The 14,722-nt window shown below is 40.0% G+C and overlaps 1 protein-coding gene across 1 annotated transcript; it reads left to right on the top strand.

Annotated features, from left to right (window-relative positions):
• The first annotated feature begins 1,175 nt into the window (after nucleotides 1-1,175).
• lman2lb (lectin, mannose-binding 2-like b) lies at nucleotides 1,176-10,481 on the top strand. The gene is made up of 8 exons (XM_030723760.1): nucleotides 1,176-1,489; nucleotides 2,487-2,605; nucleotides 2,890-3,007; nucleotides 4,010-4,092; nucleotides 4,780-4,941; nucleotides 5,107-5,221; nucleotides 5,417-5,536; nucleotides 5,677-10,481. The coding sequence occupies exons 1-8, from the start codon at nucleotides 1,285-1,287 to the stop codon at nucleotides 5,817-5,819; spliced, it is 1,065 nt and encodes a 354-aa protein (XP_030579620.1). The 5' UTR covers nucleotides 1,176-1,284; the 3' UTR covers nucleotides 5,820-10,481.
• The last annotated feature ends 4,241 nt before the right edge of the window (nucleotides 10,482-14,722 follow it).

The following is a 14,722-nucleotide window of genomic DNA, read 5'->3' as shown; positions in this document are numbered from 1 at the left end:
GCAGTATACTGTCAGTGTAGGGGATAGACAGCTCGTGCAAGACAGCTGGTGAAACATCTGCTTACATCTTGATAAATTCAGTGGTGTAAATCCACAAAGAGCAGTAAACCTCAGAGCAGCAGCAGCAGCTGATCACAGTCTGTATACAAAGAACTGGAGCTCTCAATAGAAATGATCGTGATTCTTTTCCCCAAGCTGAGCCACAACAACCGATCTCTCTCCACCTGCCAAATCCCACTTTAACCCCTGACTGTACTCACTTTTCTGTTTAGGTGTGGACGCAGTCACCCACTACAGTGTAGGCAACAGAAATTTTAATTCTCTTTCCTTTTCTGTGCTTGTATTCTACATACAATAAGCTGAGTACATTTATTAGAATTTAAGTTTTTAACCATATTGTTGAACACCAGATTATCTGAGAGTGAGAGGGTGCCTGAGGAATGGAGAAGTGTACTGGTACTGATTTTCAAGAATAAGGGTGCAGAACTGTTGTAACTACAGAGGATAAATCTGATGAGGCATACCATAAAGCGGGAAAGAGTTGCTGAAGTTGATTAAGAAGAGAGGTGATGATCAGTGATGGCTCCATGCTGAGAAAGAGCACTACAGATGTGATGTTTGCTTTGAGAGTGTTCGTGGAGAAGTATAGAGAAGGTCAAAAGGAGTTGCACTTTGTCTTTGTGGATTTAGTGAAAGCAAATGATAGGGTGCCAAGTGAGGGAACTGTGGTGCTGCGTAAAGAAGTCAGGAGTGGCAGAGAAGTATGTGAGGGTGGTGCAGGACATGTATGACAGCAGCGATGACAGACAGATGGGTTGAAGATGTGGGTGGGATTACATCAGGGATCAGCTTTGAGCCTCTTCTGGTTTGCAGTGGTGATGGAGAGGTTGACAGATGCGGTCAGGTGGTTTCTGGTCTCTGATGTTATCAGTGCCTTTGTAGCAGATACCAACACAGCAAAACCAAAGAGAAGATTTGCGGATGTAATGAAGGAGGGCATGCAGAGGGTTGGTGTGACAGGAGGATATGGGATAGAATGAGACAGAAGCAGATGATCCATGAAGAAACAGAAGGTCTCACAACCTGTTCTTTCCGACGTGCTGCTGGAATCTCGCGAGAGCTAGTCTACTAAGGAGAATTTGAGAGTGCGACTACAACCAGAAGATGGCAGTAATGCCAACTCCACAGATGCCAGTCGCCGCAAAACCCCAAAAGGGACGAAGAAGTTTTTTTTCCCCTTATTTGCTTGAAACCACGTGATCTGTTTGAAGTGTGACAGTAAAGATGGTTTCCTCTGTTGCCAAATCAAATCTGGCTCGAGTGAGAAGTTTCTGTTTTTCAAACTCAATGTTTCATTTGAGAAACCTCCGTGAGTTAACATGGTTACTTATTACTATTTGTATGTTGGCGAGCCAGTCGCTGGCAGACGACGGGGACTTTATGGAGGAGTTTCTGAAGCGGGAGTATTCTCTGGTGAAGCCGTACCGCGGTGAGTTCGCTGTTAGACCGCAGTTAGGTTACCGCAGAGGTTAGCTAGCAAGTGTCACTGACATAAAAGTTAACACTAGCTAGCAAAAGCTGTTTGTCATCGTGAGTGACCCTTTGCTTTTATTTCGCTCAGTTCTCGGGTAGAATTTAGTGGCGGAGGATAATGATTAACTAAGAGGAACTTTGTGCCTCTCGGTCGTTACACATCTTGGATAATGTTACAGCAAGTAGAGCGATAACTGCTATTAACCCACCATCACTAAATGTTGGCTAGTTCATACTGCTAGTAAAGCCGAGCCCACAGTTAGCCTTAACCACCAAAGTAAACGCGTCTGATTTCGGTGAAGACTGAGCTCCAATCAACACCGTAAATTGAATGAAGGGACTCTGTAACGGCAGTTTCAGTGTCCTTTCAGGGAAAGGAGTTGGAGCAACTATTCATGGTTACTTTAATCACCAGCGTTATTATAGTTAGCTGAAAGTAAATGAAACAAAAACTAATGACAGCTAGAACGCGGATGCAAACAACGTAAAACATAAAAAAAAAAAAAACAGCAACTAAGAATTAAATAAATAAAAATTTATAGTAGGAGGGAAATTTTAGAAAAATCTTTCAATTTTGTGTACTGGAAATGGTGCACGGGTAATAAGTATTAGATATTGAAACTGTGAGAAGACTGCCTTAGCAAGCTGTTTGTATTATAATACTTTATAAATACTTTTAAAAAAACCTGATAAAGATAACTGATCTAAAATAATAAAAGAAGCAAAACCAGCACAGGAAGTAATGAAAAGGAAACATTTGTGTGCAATAGAAAGTAATCTGATGCTAGAAACTTAACTGAAACTAAATTGAACCTTAAAAACAACAACAAAAATGAAACAGAATGAACAGTTAAAAACTAATGTGTAATAATAATAATAATAATAACAATAAAAACTGTCATAACTCTGGCATGTCATGCTGTGAATGCAGAAATGTCACTGCTGTTTTGCAGGCCTGGGTTTCTCTAGTTCCTCACAGTGGGATCTGATGGGCACTGCCATGGTGACTCCTGACCAAGTGAGGCTGACCCCAGACCTGCAGAGCAGGCAGGGAGCCGTTTGGAGCCGAATTGTAAGTCATTGTAATCAACCTGCATAATCAGGCCTGCAATATGCGCTGCATTGTTACCCAGCAAACCACACGTTAACCTCACTTCCTGCTTCACAATTAAAACACTGCTTCATATGGCTTGAGTGTGAAAATGAATATTATGTAAATTCTTTACTATAATACAGACGGTACAATTCAGTCTGTTTCAAAAGGATGATATGTTACTCATATCTGATGCCAAGGGCATACTACACATAGATGAGCATAAACGTAACCTGCTTTGCTTCCTTTCTCTTGCTTTCCAGCCTTTGCTACTTCGAGATTGGGAGCTGAGAGTACAATTTAAAATCCATGGCCAAAGCAAGAAGAACCTGAACGGTGATGGAATGGCCATCTGGTTAACCAGAGATCGCATGAAGAACGGTAGGTCAATGCTAAAAGTGTTCTAGCATCATATTTATAAAGTTAAGGATCTTAAAAGAAACAGTTTGTTCTAAGGAGCTTGTCATGTTCTTTTTCAGTCGCGTGATGTAAGATTTTATCAGTACATCCTGTGCACAGTAACTTGAGATACGAGGGAGAGCAGAAAATATGCAATCTCAGCTTCAGCTCCTCCACAGCTACATGAAACTTAGCTTATTCACTCTATCTTTCTGAAACACCATTTTAATGTAGCCGCCCCAATGAGGTGTCTTGATTTCAACATTACCTGCAATGCTGTGAGCTATATATACATATACATACATACATCCTCCACCCCCACCCCACCCACTCACCCACAGTCTAGCACAAAAGCAGTGTGACCAGAAAGGACAGCAGAGTCCCATTTAAAAAAACAAAAAAAACAAAACAAAAAACAGGAAACTTCCAAGCAGCAGATACAGCTCATCTCTTGGTCACCATTTATTCTGAATTTCCTTTTCTTGAATTTAACAACCAGCTGTTAACAGGCTGTTTTGCTGTCTGGCTGGCCAATAGGAATGGGCATGAATTTTGATTAGTAGTTAAGTTCCCATCCATCCATTTCCTTCTGCTTATCCAATTCAGGATTGCTGGAGGCCCAGAGCCTGTCCCAGCTGTCATAGGACGAGACTTGGAGTACAGCCTGCACAGGCCACCAATTTATTGCAGAGCTAACAGAGAGAGAGGCAACCATTCGCACTCATGTTCACACCAGGCAGCATGATGGTGCAGCGGTTAGCACTGTTGCCTCTGTATTATCAAGCATAGAAACCCAAGCTGGCTGACATGTTTGGTCACTTTTTTTCTCCAAACAGCCCAAAACACCAAGATGCTTAGTTTTTATTAGAAAAGACATAAAACTGTCAAGTTCTCAGTCTTTGATATGAATTTGATAAATGGTATTAACTGGTATGTTTCAGCTTTATTAACCACTCCCTGCGGTACCTTCCTGTCTGTTTGCAGGTCCCGTGTTTGGCAACATGAACCAGTTTGTTGGACTTGGAATATTTGTGGACACTTACCCCAACGATGATAAGACCCATGATGTGAGTGACAGCCTATAGTTTCTCTTTCCAGCCTGAGTTTAAATCAAGACTTTGTTGGCATGTGTGCAGTCATGTCATCACCCCATGATTATAGAAGTACCTTTAGCAGCAGTACCTTTAAGTACTGCTGCTAAAGGTACTTCTATAAGTAAATTTTTTGTATGACTCTGTTCGCCATATTGTCGTGGGGGAATTCTGGCACACTTTTCATTAACCCTCTTAGGGTCCCACCACAGCATTTCAGTCAGGGTGAGGTCTGGACTTTGACTTGGTCATTGCAACACCTTGATTTTCTTTTTCAGCCATTTTAGGGTAGAATGGCTGGTTTGCTCATGTGCTTAGGATTATTTTCCTGTTCCATTATCCAGTTTCAACCAGTCTTTAGCTGTCTGACAGATGGCCTCACATTTGGCTCTAAGATACTTTGGTATATACCAAAATAACTTTTCCACAATAGAAATATGAGAAATGGACATTATAAAGTCAAAGGAACTTATTCCATTCATGTTTTGACAGACAACATGAAGGGTCAATAATGAGAATAGTGCCAAGCCAAAGCAATCACCTGGCTGGAATAGCATTACTGCCAAGCTGTTTATCAGTGCTGTGTGGTGTCTCTGTGAACTGAGCTACCTGTCGTATGGTGTTTGTGGTGATGAAGGTTTCACTCCTCTGTCCTCTTCACAGAGGACCTTCCCTTACATATCTGTGATGCTGGGGAATGGGACCCTGTCATATGACCATGATCGTGACGGTCGGTCCACGGAGCTTGGGGGATGCACGACTATGGCGCGCAACGCAGTCTACGACACCTTTCTCCTCGTTAGATACTCCAAAAATCGATTGATGGTATGACTGATTATCTGCAGAACATGTTTCAGGCTGTTATGTCTATTTAAAGGCTATGTATTTGTGTAATCAAATTAAAATTAGTCAATACAATGAGGCATGAATTGCGATGAAGAAAATCTGAAACTTTATGAGCACTTAAACTGTTTGTTCCTCTGCCCGCAGCTTATGGTGGATGTAGATGGTAAACAGGAATGGAGAGAATGTGCTGAGATTACAGGACTGCACCTACCTACAGGCTACTTCTTAGGTGCCTCCTCTGCCACTGGAGACCTGTCAGGTATGAAATCTCTGAATAGTGCTTGACCACAGGGAATATCGCAAAATGGAGTGAAGCTTTGTTTCATCTTTAATTAGCTGGATTAAAAACATTGCAACCAAGCCAGCTGAATTGAATGTCCCCTTCCTAACAGCACAGGTTTGAAAATGAAGTGGTTTGTTTCTTCAAGTGTTAATTACCGGTGTGTTCATCTAGATAACCATGACATCATCTCCATGAAGCTCTATGAGCTTACTGTAGAGAGGACTCCACAGGAAGAGGAAGAAGAGGAGGTAGTCACTATCCCCAGAGTTGACAACATGGAACAGTTTCAAGGTAGATGCAGCATGGCCATCATCATTCGTTTGACTCTAAAGTCATCCTTCCCAGCAGTGTGCAGGATCAGTACCAGGACTCAGGGTGGGGTTGCAGACACTTAAACTAATCTTCTGCTCTTTTTTGCCTTTACTTTGCAGTGGAAGTGGAGGAGGAAGGGATGAGCGGAGTCCAATTGTTCTTCACCCTTCTCTTTTCTGTCCTGGGCCTGGGCGTGCTTGCAGTGGTAGGGCTGATGGTTTACGGGCGCTGGAAGGAAAACAAACGTAAACGCTTCTACTGAGGAAAGATCAGCCAATCCACAGAATGTGTGTTTTTAATGAACATACATCACAATCAGTGCAAAGACTCAATGATACAAATCGAACAAACTGAACTGAACTTTATGGGTTTAAAGCCCGGAGCCATGAGAACACAGATAGCTGAGATGAACTGCTGGGTGTAAAATATTTAAGAGTTGTTGAAGTTAGGTGAAACAAAATGATTTTTAAAAAATGTTTATCTCAGCTTGAAGCACAGTGGGACTTTTTATCTGCACTAACAATCCCACCACCACCAGAGACAATGTCTCTACCAACAGGAAGCGAGAAAAAAAATAACAGAATGAGTTCTCAATCAGATGCTGAGTTTACTAATATTATGTTACAGAGTTTTTGAGAGGGGTGTCTCTGCAGACCTGAGCCAGCGCTGAGTGGGTAGGCGTAATAGGGCAGCTTGAGCAAGTGATGTTAGTCAAGTGGTACAGTGTTTTCATGGTCACTTAAGTGAACTTGTTAGCAGTTCACCAATTTTTATTAATAATCCTGTCTTTGTTTACCTTGTTATATTCCAAATATGTGACCCAAAAATTCCTCATTTGTACATCAACATTCTCCTTATAATTCCTCATGATATCCTTGACTTGCCGTGCACTCACTTTAATGGATTAAATCAAATGTGATTTGGGACTGCCTGCTAGCTCACCCACCATATAAAATGTTGACTAGTACGTAGCTAGCTGAGTAGCATAGATGCTGCAGCTGCACTTACAGACTTAATCTGTAAGTGACAACGAGGGCTTCACTCAGTTAAAAAAAAAAAGTAGAAAAAACGTTTTGTTTTTTGTTTTTCTTAAATTCATTTTCTCACCTTTTGAGGGTCTCTTAGGCCCATGCCCTTAGCAAACTGGTCATGAGGGGAAATATGTATATTCCCTAATCAGCTGGCAAGTAGTTGCTGGCTGATTCTGAGTGAAATCAACCACAAAGAGGGAGTTGCACCAAAAAAAAACCCCTTTTTTTTTTTTTTTTTTATTTATTGCTGTGGTTGCTAGAAGATTGCTGTGGTTGCCCATAGTTTGAATGGAAGATGCCAACCTGTCTGTAAACAATTGCCATTAACCCTCTGAATTGTAGTGAAACTTGAAAAAATGCAATGCAAATTGTAGAAGCTGTGCATTACTCTTGCAGCAAACACATTTCAAAAGGTGAAGCTTTTACTTTGAAGGCAAACATTTACTGTTTCCAGTTTGTGTTGCACTCACTTCAGTTTCACTGCTGCCTGGCGAATAGCTTGTAGGCAAGTTGGCATCCACATCTGAAGGCTGCTGGTGACCATGACAACCTGCTAGCAACCAAAGTAAATGGGAGGTTTTCAGTGTAGCGCCATATACCAGTTTCACATTTGAGACTACTAGTAACCTCCAGCAATCTTTTCCCAACCAGCCATGGAATACACACTTTTACGTAGCAACTGGTGGTTACGGGGGGGCGGGGGTCACTAACCGGTTTGTAGGCCTGCGTGACTGTCAGCAACCACTCACAAGCAGTCAGATGATGCACATGTTTTGTTTGTTTGTTTGTGAGGCTGGTGTAAAGGCCACGGTGAGTCTACTGATCCCTGGGCCAGCAGGGACTGCCCTTGCAATATGAAGTTTATGCTCAAAAACACCCCCTAATCAGGGCCTTACTCCGACGACTTCATGCATCGGTGATGTGTGAAGTAGTCAAATTATTATAGATTCCCAAATGATAGAAGAATGAATTTATATATCTAACAGTTTTCACAGCAGACCATCAAAATTATTATAAAACTGGTAGGGTGCTATCAATACAAGATAACTATTCTGATATGAAAACATGCATTTTAAACTTTCTCATCATATGTGTGACTGGCATTTCTAACAAACCAAACAACTTGAAAGTAAGTTAAACATTCAGTGAGCTGTGACTATTTTTAATATGTGAAGAACTTTTGCCTCCGTAGACTTTTGTGCATTGACAGAGTTTGCTGCCCCTGAACAGTGTGATGGCTGCATCGGCAACAGCGACTTATGTGGCGTGTGCATGAATGACTGTATGGCAGAGTAGTATTGGAGCAGGAGGTGTTCGGGTTTAAAGTCATGAATCTGGAGAAAATGGTCAAAGTCTAATTTAATCTTTTGAGTGTTGTTCTATCAGCATGAATGAAGGACGTCACACCTGCAGCTTCTTTAGCTACCGTTTTTTTTCTCTTCAGCCGTTATTCCTGTCCACTTTTTTTTCCCCTAAAGGATGGAATTTAAGTCTCTAGTGACTAAATTGAGTCCAAAAACTTTTTCAGTTAGAAATGCATCACATTACTGATGATAAACGATTCACTTCAGAGTAGCTTTAATGATCAGACAGGTGTAGTGTCTTCCTGCTTAGTTGAGTCTACAGTTAATGCTAAATGCTTCACACACTTGTACCTGGCTCCGGTGTGCAGAGTAGCTCAGACCGTCGTTTCCTCTTAAACCTCTACTCTAATTTGACTTGTAGCTGCTGTGAAGACCAGTGAGCCTGTGAATCCTTTTATACTGCCTTTTGCTGCACTGAGGGGAAAAACTGGACTGAGCTCATATTTGTTTCAGAGGACTTTATCCAGTAATCCAGCATTCATAAGTGAAATTATGTATGTGTAATTGATGATATATTGAGCTCGATGCTGTATGTTAAAGAATAGAGTGGTGTTACCAGTGCTGCTTAAAGTGCCTCACTAGGACCATTACAGCAAGCTCTCACTTTGGTCCTCTCTGCAGGTTTGAGCTCAGCTTTTTTCTGTTTGCCGTCACTTATTTGGCTTCATCTACATTCTGAAGTTACAGTTCTCAGACATGATAAGCTGATATAACAGTTTATCTGCAAGTGGTTTGTCAGTGTTGTACACCAGGCATATTTTTATGTTAACTCTTTGTGGAGCACTGATGTCTTTAGTCCTTCCACCAGCTGAAAAACGTGTAGCATCTGTACACACTGTGACCTTAACAGCCATATGCAGGCTCATGTAGTCATGTGAGTATGATTAAACTGATGGCTCAAACCAAGAGGAAGAAAAACTGCTGTCAAGTTTTATTGTGTGTCTGTGTTAGAAGCTTTAAGAGTGCACAGTAAAACAGCAGACATGAAAATCTCTGACATGATGTAGAGCTCACAGCACACACCTCACAAGTTAAAGGAGCACCGAGGTTCCATTCATACAATAACTCTGCATTGACAACAGCTGGAAGAGATAACACACAGGAAGCAAAGTGATGCCGTTCTTATTTTATTTTTTTATAGATATCACAATATTATTATCAGTATCAAAAAAAAAGCCAACCAGCAGATACATCAGTATTAGGGGTGTCAATATTAGGGTGTCACAACAAGAGTGTATTGAGACCTGTGAAATTTAAAGGTGAACTGTCAGCATCACATGATCTCTTCAATAACTGTGATGGTTCTAGGGCCTGACAGATTTATCAGTATATTAGCTTTTAGCTGAACTATCAGTATTGGCATTTCTAACTGCCAGCAAATTAAAATTTAAAAAGGAGAGATGGGAGAAACACCCTTCAGCCATTTGGAGTCTTGACCTTGAATAGATTGCCTATCCAACGGCACTCAGCAATGTTCCTGTTGGCAACAGGTGTGTAGAACGCCACAAACAGCAACCAGCTGATCTGAGCAGAGCTGAGAACAAAAATGAGAAAATAACTGCAAATAATGAATATTGGGGAAAATCTGTTTCCTCTGAAAAAAAATGAAATCAGCCAACGTGGATTTTTAAATGACCAGATGTCAGTATCAGTATTGATAATTACAAATCCTATATTGATGGGCTCTGACCACTTCTATGCATTTTGTAATTTAACTTTTATTGTGTTTTGTCTTTTTTGGGGTGTGGGGGTTATAGATTAATTTTAATGTTGCAGATCAAGTTTTTTTGTAGATATTACAAGATTATTAATACTTAGTCTTGATAGTACATAAAGAAAATCAGCAGATAGATCAATAATAGGGGTCACTGCATCACAGGATGTGTATGGATGATAACTGTGATATTTAAAAATGAAGTCTCAATATTGTTTTACTAACGCACATATGATAATATTAGTACACTGATTGTTTTCTTAGTTTGAATTTGTGCAGTTATGGTCACAGATTCTCTTCATGCACTTGTAATTTGAGTTTAATAATCTGCAAACAGCACCCACTAAAAACTAGAGAACAAGTTTGCTAATAGTTTTCTTTATAGATAGCTTGATAATACCATTGTCATCATTTTTTTTTTTGACAGCAATTATGAATTGAAATCTGATATTGTGACACTCTTAATTTATTCATTCATTATTATAATCATTCATAAAGCACTCAGTTTTTCAGTGTTTGGTTTATTGGAGCATTGTGGACAATTTGATAGATTTTGAATCAATATCAGTCTGAACTTCACTCTAATGATGTCCACTTTATGGTCCTGCAGACTCAAACATCTGAACCTGCTGCAGTTTTCTGCCCTAAATAAAAGTTTACTGATTTTCCTCTAACTGTATATGTAGGTGTTTTTATTTTTTTGTGTCAAGCCATTTGTTGTAATCATTCAGGCGCAATCAGCCATCTAGGTAATTATTTAAATAACAATGTTGAGCTTATTCTCAAAGAAAAGTATTGTCTGTGAGTGTAAAGCATGTGTGTTTTTTTTTTTTTTTTTTTTCAATAAAAGTTTATGTTGACTTTTTTTTTTCAATGTGCTGTGTTTTCATTTTCTCCAAAAACAGTTTGTGTGTTCAAGAAATGGAAAATATCTAATTATGTTTAGGTGATTTATAATCAAACATGGAGTCTACAAGGAAGTGCAGCATGAAGCTTCTGTCATTTGCAATCTGTAAGCTCACTGATTGAGACATGGACAGAATAGTGTGTACCCTTCTGTTAAAGAAAGAAAACCTCACACCCACTGAAATAACTTACAAAAGTAATAAATGAAAATTTACTGAAAATTAAGTCATGAAACTCACACATTGCTTTTGAATTATGGTTCAACAAAATAATTTTACAAACTAATGAAACTGACCTGAACAAAAATGATGGTAATCCTAGAAAAGACTGAAAATAAAGTGATCAAAGGAACATGTTAAACTAAAGTGTGTCCTGCAATTATCATCACTGGTGTCTTCTAACTTACAGTCAGTCAGTCTGCCTGTTTAAAGGGTGAAAAGTAGTCACTGTGCTGTGTGTGGTGTGGACCACAGAAAACTAAGCAGAGAGCTGTCTCAGGATACGAGAAAGACAATTATTAACAAGCATGCTAAAGGTAAAGGCTACAACACCATCTCCAAGCAGCTTAATGTTCCTGTGAGTACAGCTGCACTTATTCAGACGTTTAAGGTCCATGGGACTTTAGCCATCCTCTGTGGACGTGGCCGCAAGATGAAAATTGATTGAAGAGACGAATAAAACGAATGATAACCAAAGGGCCCAGAACAACTTCTAAAGAGACTAGAGGTGAACTCTAAGGTCAGATTACACAGCATCACTGTTTGAGCCAAAGTGGATTTAATTGAAGACGACCAAGGAGGACGCCACCGTTGAAAGCAACTCATAAAAAAGCGAGACTGGAAGAGTGATGACAAGCACGGTGGCAACAGCAGCATGTTAAAGTGGAACAGTGCACTGATACCTTAATTGAATCTGAGAGGCAAGGTAATACACACTGTAATGCATACCATAAATATGTAATAATATCAAACAGGATAATCACCTCACTGTCCCACCTGTGCACTCTACATGTTTTCCCATTTTCATCATGGTCATGTACTCTTTATACTAGCTTGATACTGGCTAGAGGTTGAAAAGCAACCATGATAGCTAATGTAACATCTCATGTATTATTGAATTCAGCTGAATAAATCCACAAAGAGCAGTAAACCCCATCAGCAGCAGAAGTCGACTGATCACAGCCTGTCAACAAAGAATCTGCTGCAATGGATTTTATGGATTTCCAAACTTCCAAATCCCATTTTAACCTCTGAATAATTGCATCTCTCCAGTGAAGCATGGTGGTGGTAGCATGATGTCATGGGTTTTATTCTCAGCAGCAATGCGGCAAATACAGAGAGGTCTTTGATGAAAACCTGCTCCACCTGAGACTGTGGAAATGGTCCACTTTTCAGACCCACAGTCATTGCCGAGTTTTCATCTCAAAGTCAAATTCCTTTTTTGAAAACTCCTCTTTCTTGCCATGTGTGGATGCCCTTCCTCTTTAATGTTGTTACTAAAGATACTCGGTAGGTACACAGAGGCCTCGGCTAGCCTTCCTCCTTACTGTTACTTAACCCTGGCAATGTTAGATACAACACTGGAATGATGCTGGCATACATACATCTGTCACGGGGATATTGCTGGATACAGTTTAGTTAAGGTAAGTCCATATTTAATTGATTTTATCATCATTGATAATCTCTACTTCAGAATTAAAGGCTCTGAATTTATTATTTCATTTGTACTGATTCATTAAATATGCTTGCATGAAATTAGAAAGTACAAGTGAAGGTTTTAGCCTTTGTGTTATATTCTGTGTTGTGCTTTTAGCTGCTTTCACCAAACACATTCTTAGATATTCAAGTACAAACTTTCAATAAAGGGTCAATATGGAAATAAGAGCAGATAACGATGATTAACAGGAGCCTGAAAAAAACACAGGTGTCTATCGTGGCTCAAGATTTTTGTTGCCACATCAAACAGTAGTGTTACTGTAAACAGTCTGTAACTGGGTATAGCAGGTTCTGTAGCTGTCTCAAGGAAGGTTCATTTAAAGTGTCATTTTGTGTGTGTTTTTGTTTTTTTGTTTTTTATTTTAATAAATGTGACAAACTCTTACAGAGGTGCAGTGGCGCCTGTGTGAACTGCCTAAAATCTATGGTGACAGCTCTGCAGTTCCTCTGCTGGGCAGGTGAGGCAGGGTGAGAGACCCATGCACACTGCAGCTGTTACACCAAACACTGGGTTGTCGGGTGACTGTGTGATACCAGTTCCAGTCATGTGGCATGGCGTTTATATATACAGTATGTGGGAATTATTATAGTTACCTGAAACAGGCTTGAAAAAGCTTCCTTACATATCATTTCTGGATATGTAATGCTGTTGTTTTTCCTAAGTAATGTGTGCGTGCATGTGTGTGTGTGTGTAATGTTAGCTGCAGTTAGGATATTTAAGGGTCTCTCTCCCCTGCATTTAAGGAGTAGCAGCCTTTTGTTACTTAGCGTTTAATTGTTATCTGCTCCGCTCGCCACTGTCTTGCTTTTTTTCTTCACTTCCTCTTTTTTCTTCTCTCTTTTTTCACTACAAGAAGGATAACTCATCTACATTTTCATTGAGTGGCTTTTTTTGTTGTCATTAGATTTGTTTTAACAGAATTATAAACACCACTTGCAATGGGAGTGAATGAAGTCAAGTGGGGCCCCTTAGCGAGGTCAGGTCACTCCGACTGTCATTGCAAACTTTGCGCATTGCCACTACTAAAGTTTAAGGTTTATCAACCCTCAGCCTGGGGCTCCAAACAGCTTCCTAACTTGCCTGGTGACAAGCCTCTGTGCCAGTCACAAGCCCTGATGAATAGGAGGGTTGTAACAGGAAGGGTATCCTTCATTAGCCACTAGTGGTGGCTGTGGCTCAGGAGGTAGAGAAGGTCATCTTCTATCGTAAGGTTGGTAGTTTGATCCCTGTCTGCATGCCAAAATATCCTTGGGCAAGAAACTGAATCCTGAGCTCCTGATGCATTCATCAGAGTGTGATGGTGTGTGAATGTTAGTTAGAAAGCACTTAAGATGTAGAAAGTGCTTGTATGAATGGGTGAATGAGACGTGGTATAAAGCGCTCTGAGTGCTCATGTAGAGTAGAAAAGTGCTATATAAGAACCAGTCCATTTATCATTCATCATCCGGGATCACATTTGTGCCAAATCAACATGCGGATCCATCTGCTGAGGCCACCCCTCGGGAAATAAGGCAGCAGCTGTAAGTACCCTCTGTCTGTAAATTAGGTGACACAGTTCCTGAAAACTGAGCATTCCTTCGTAACTGTATCAGTCAGCAGGATGGTTTAAATTCCAGAGGCCTGCACTTTATATATTATTTGGGGCCGCAAGAGGGTGGTACAGAATCATTCTAGGCTCTCCTCCAATTCTTAAATTCCTACTTGAGATGGAAATAATGCACCCATAATGCTCCAATGTTTCATTTTGATTCTACAGAATAAACCAAATGTGCTGGTTTAGCCTGTAATAATTTCACAAGCTTATTATTAGTTTTCTATGCAATGCTAATCTAAAAAAGAACTTGTAACTAAAGATATATTTATACTTCACATGTAGTGAAGTATAAATACAATATTTATGTTATTGATATTCTTGAGACTGTCTTTACAATATATTCAGTATTTTGTGGTGGGTCTCATAGTCCTCTGATAGGAAATTTTAAGCATCAAACTCTTCATTTCCTGTATTGTTGTTAAATTTTATGATTAGTTTATGATGGAAATATCTTTATGTAAGGAAAAACAAAACTAAGACACTGTGGAACAATTCAACATTGCCAAAGGTATTCCCTTAGCCATCCAAATCATTGAATTCAAGTGTTCCAATTACTTCCATGACCACAGATGTGTAAAATGAAGCACCTAGGCATGCAGACTGCTTCTGCAAACATTTGTGAAAGAATAAGTTGAATAACTTGCTCTCAGGAGCAACTTATTCAACTTAATGAACTTAATGAATTCCACCATGGCACTGTGATAGGATGCCACCTGTGCCGCGAGGCCAATTGTGAAATTTCCTCACTACTAAATATTCCACAGTCAACTGTTTGTGTTATTATAACAAAGTGTAAGCAACTGGGAATGACAGCAACTCAACCGTAGCAGACAAAGTAAC

This window comes from Archocentrus centrarchus, unplaced genomic scaffold (genome assembly GCF_007364275.1).
Source record: "Archocentrus centrarchus isolate MPI-CPG fArcCen1 unplaced genomic scaffold, fArcCen1 scaffold_27_ctg1, whole genome shotgun sequence".
NCBI lineage: Eukaryota > Metazoa > Chordata > Actinopteri > Cichliformes > Cichlidae > Archocentrus > Archocentrus centrarchus.
The sequence above is the reverse complement of the archived record's forward strand: the minus strand, read 5'-3'. Positions and strand labels throughout refer to the sequence as shown.

Coding starts and splice junctions, on each gene's coding strand:
- lman2lb (XM_030723760.1), top strand. CDS start 1,285: ATGGTTTCCTCTGTTGCCAAATCAAATCTGGCTCGAGTGAGAAGTTTC. Junction 2,606..2,889: donor GAGCCGTTTGGAGCCGAATT/GTAAGTCATTGT, acceptor CTTGCTTTCCAG/CCTTTGCTACTTCGAGATTG. Junction 3,008..4,009: donor CAGAGATCGCATGAAGAACG/GTAGGTCAATGC, acceptor GTCTGTTTGCAG/GTCCCGTGTTTGGCAACATG.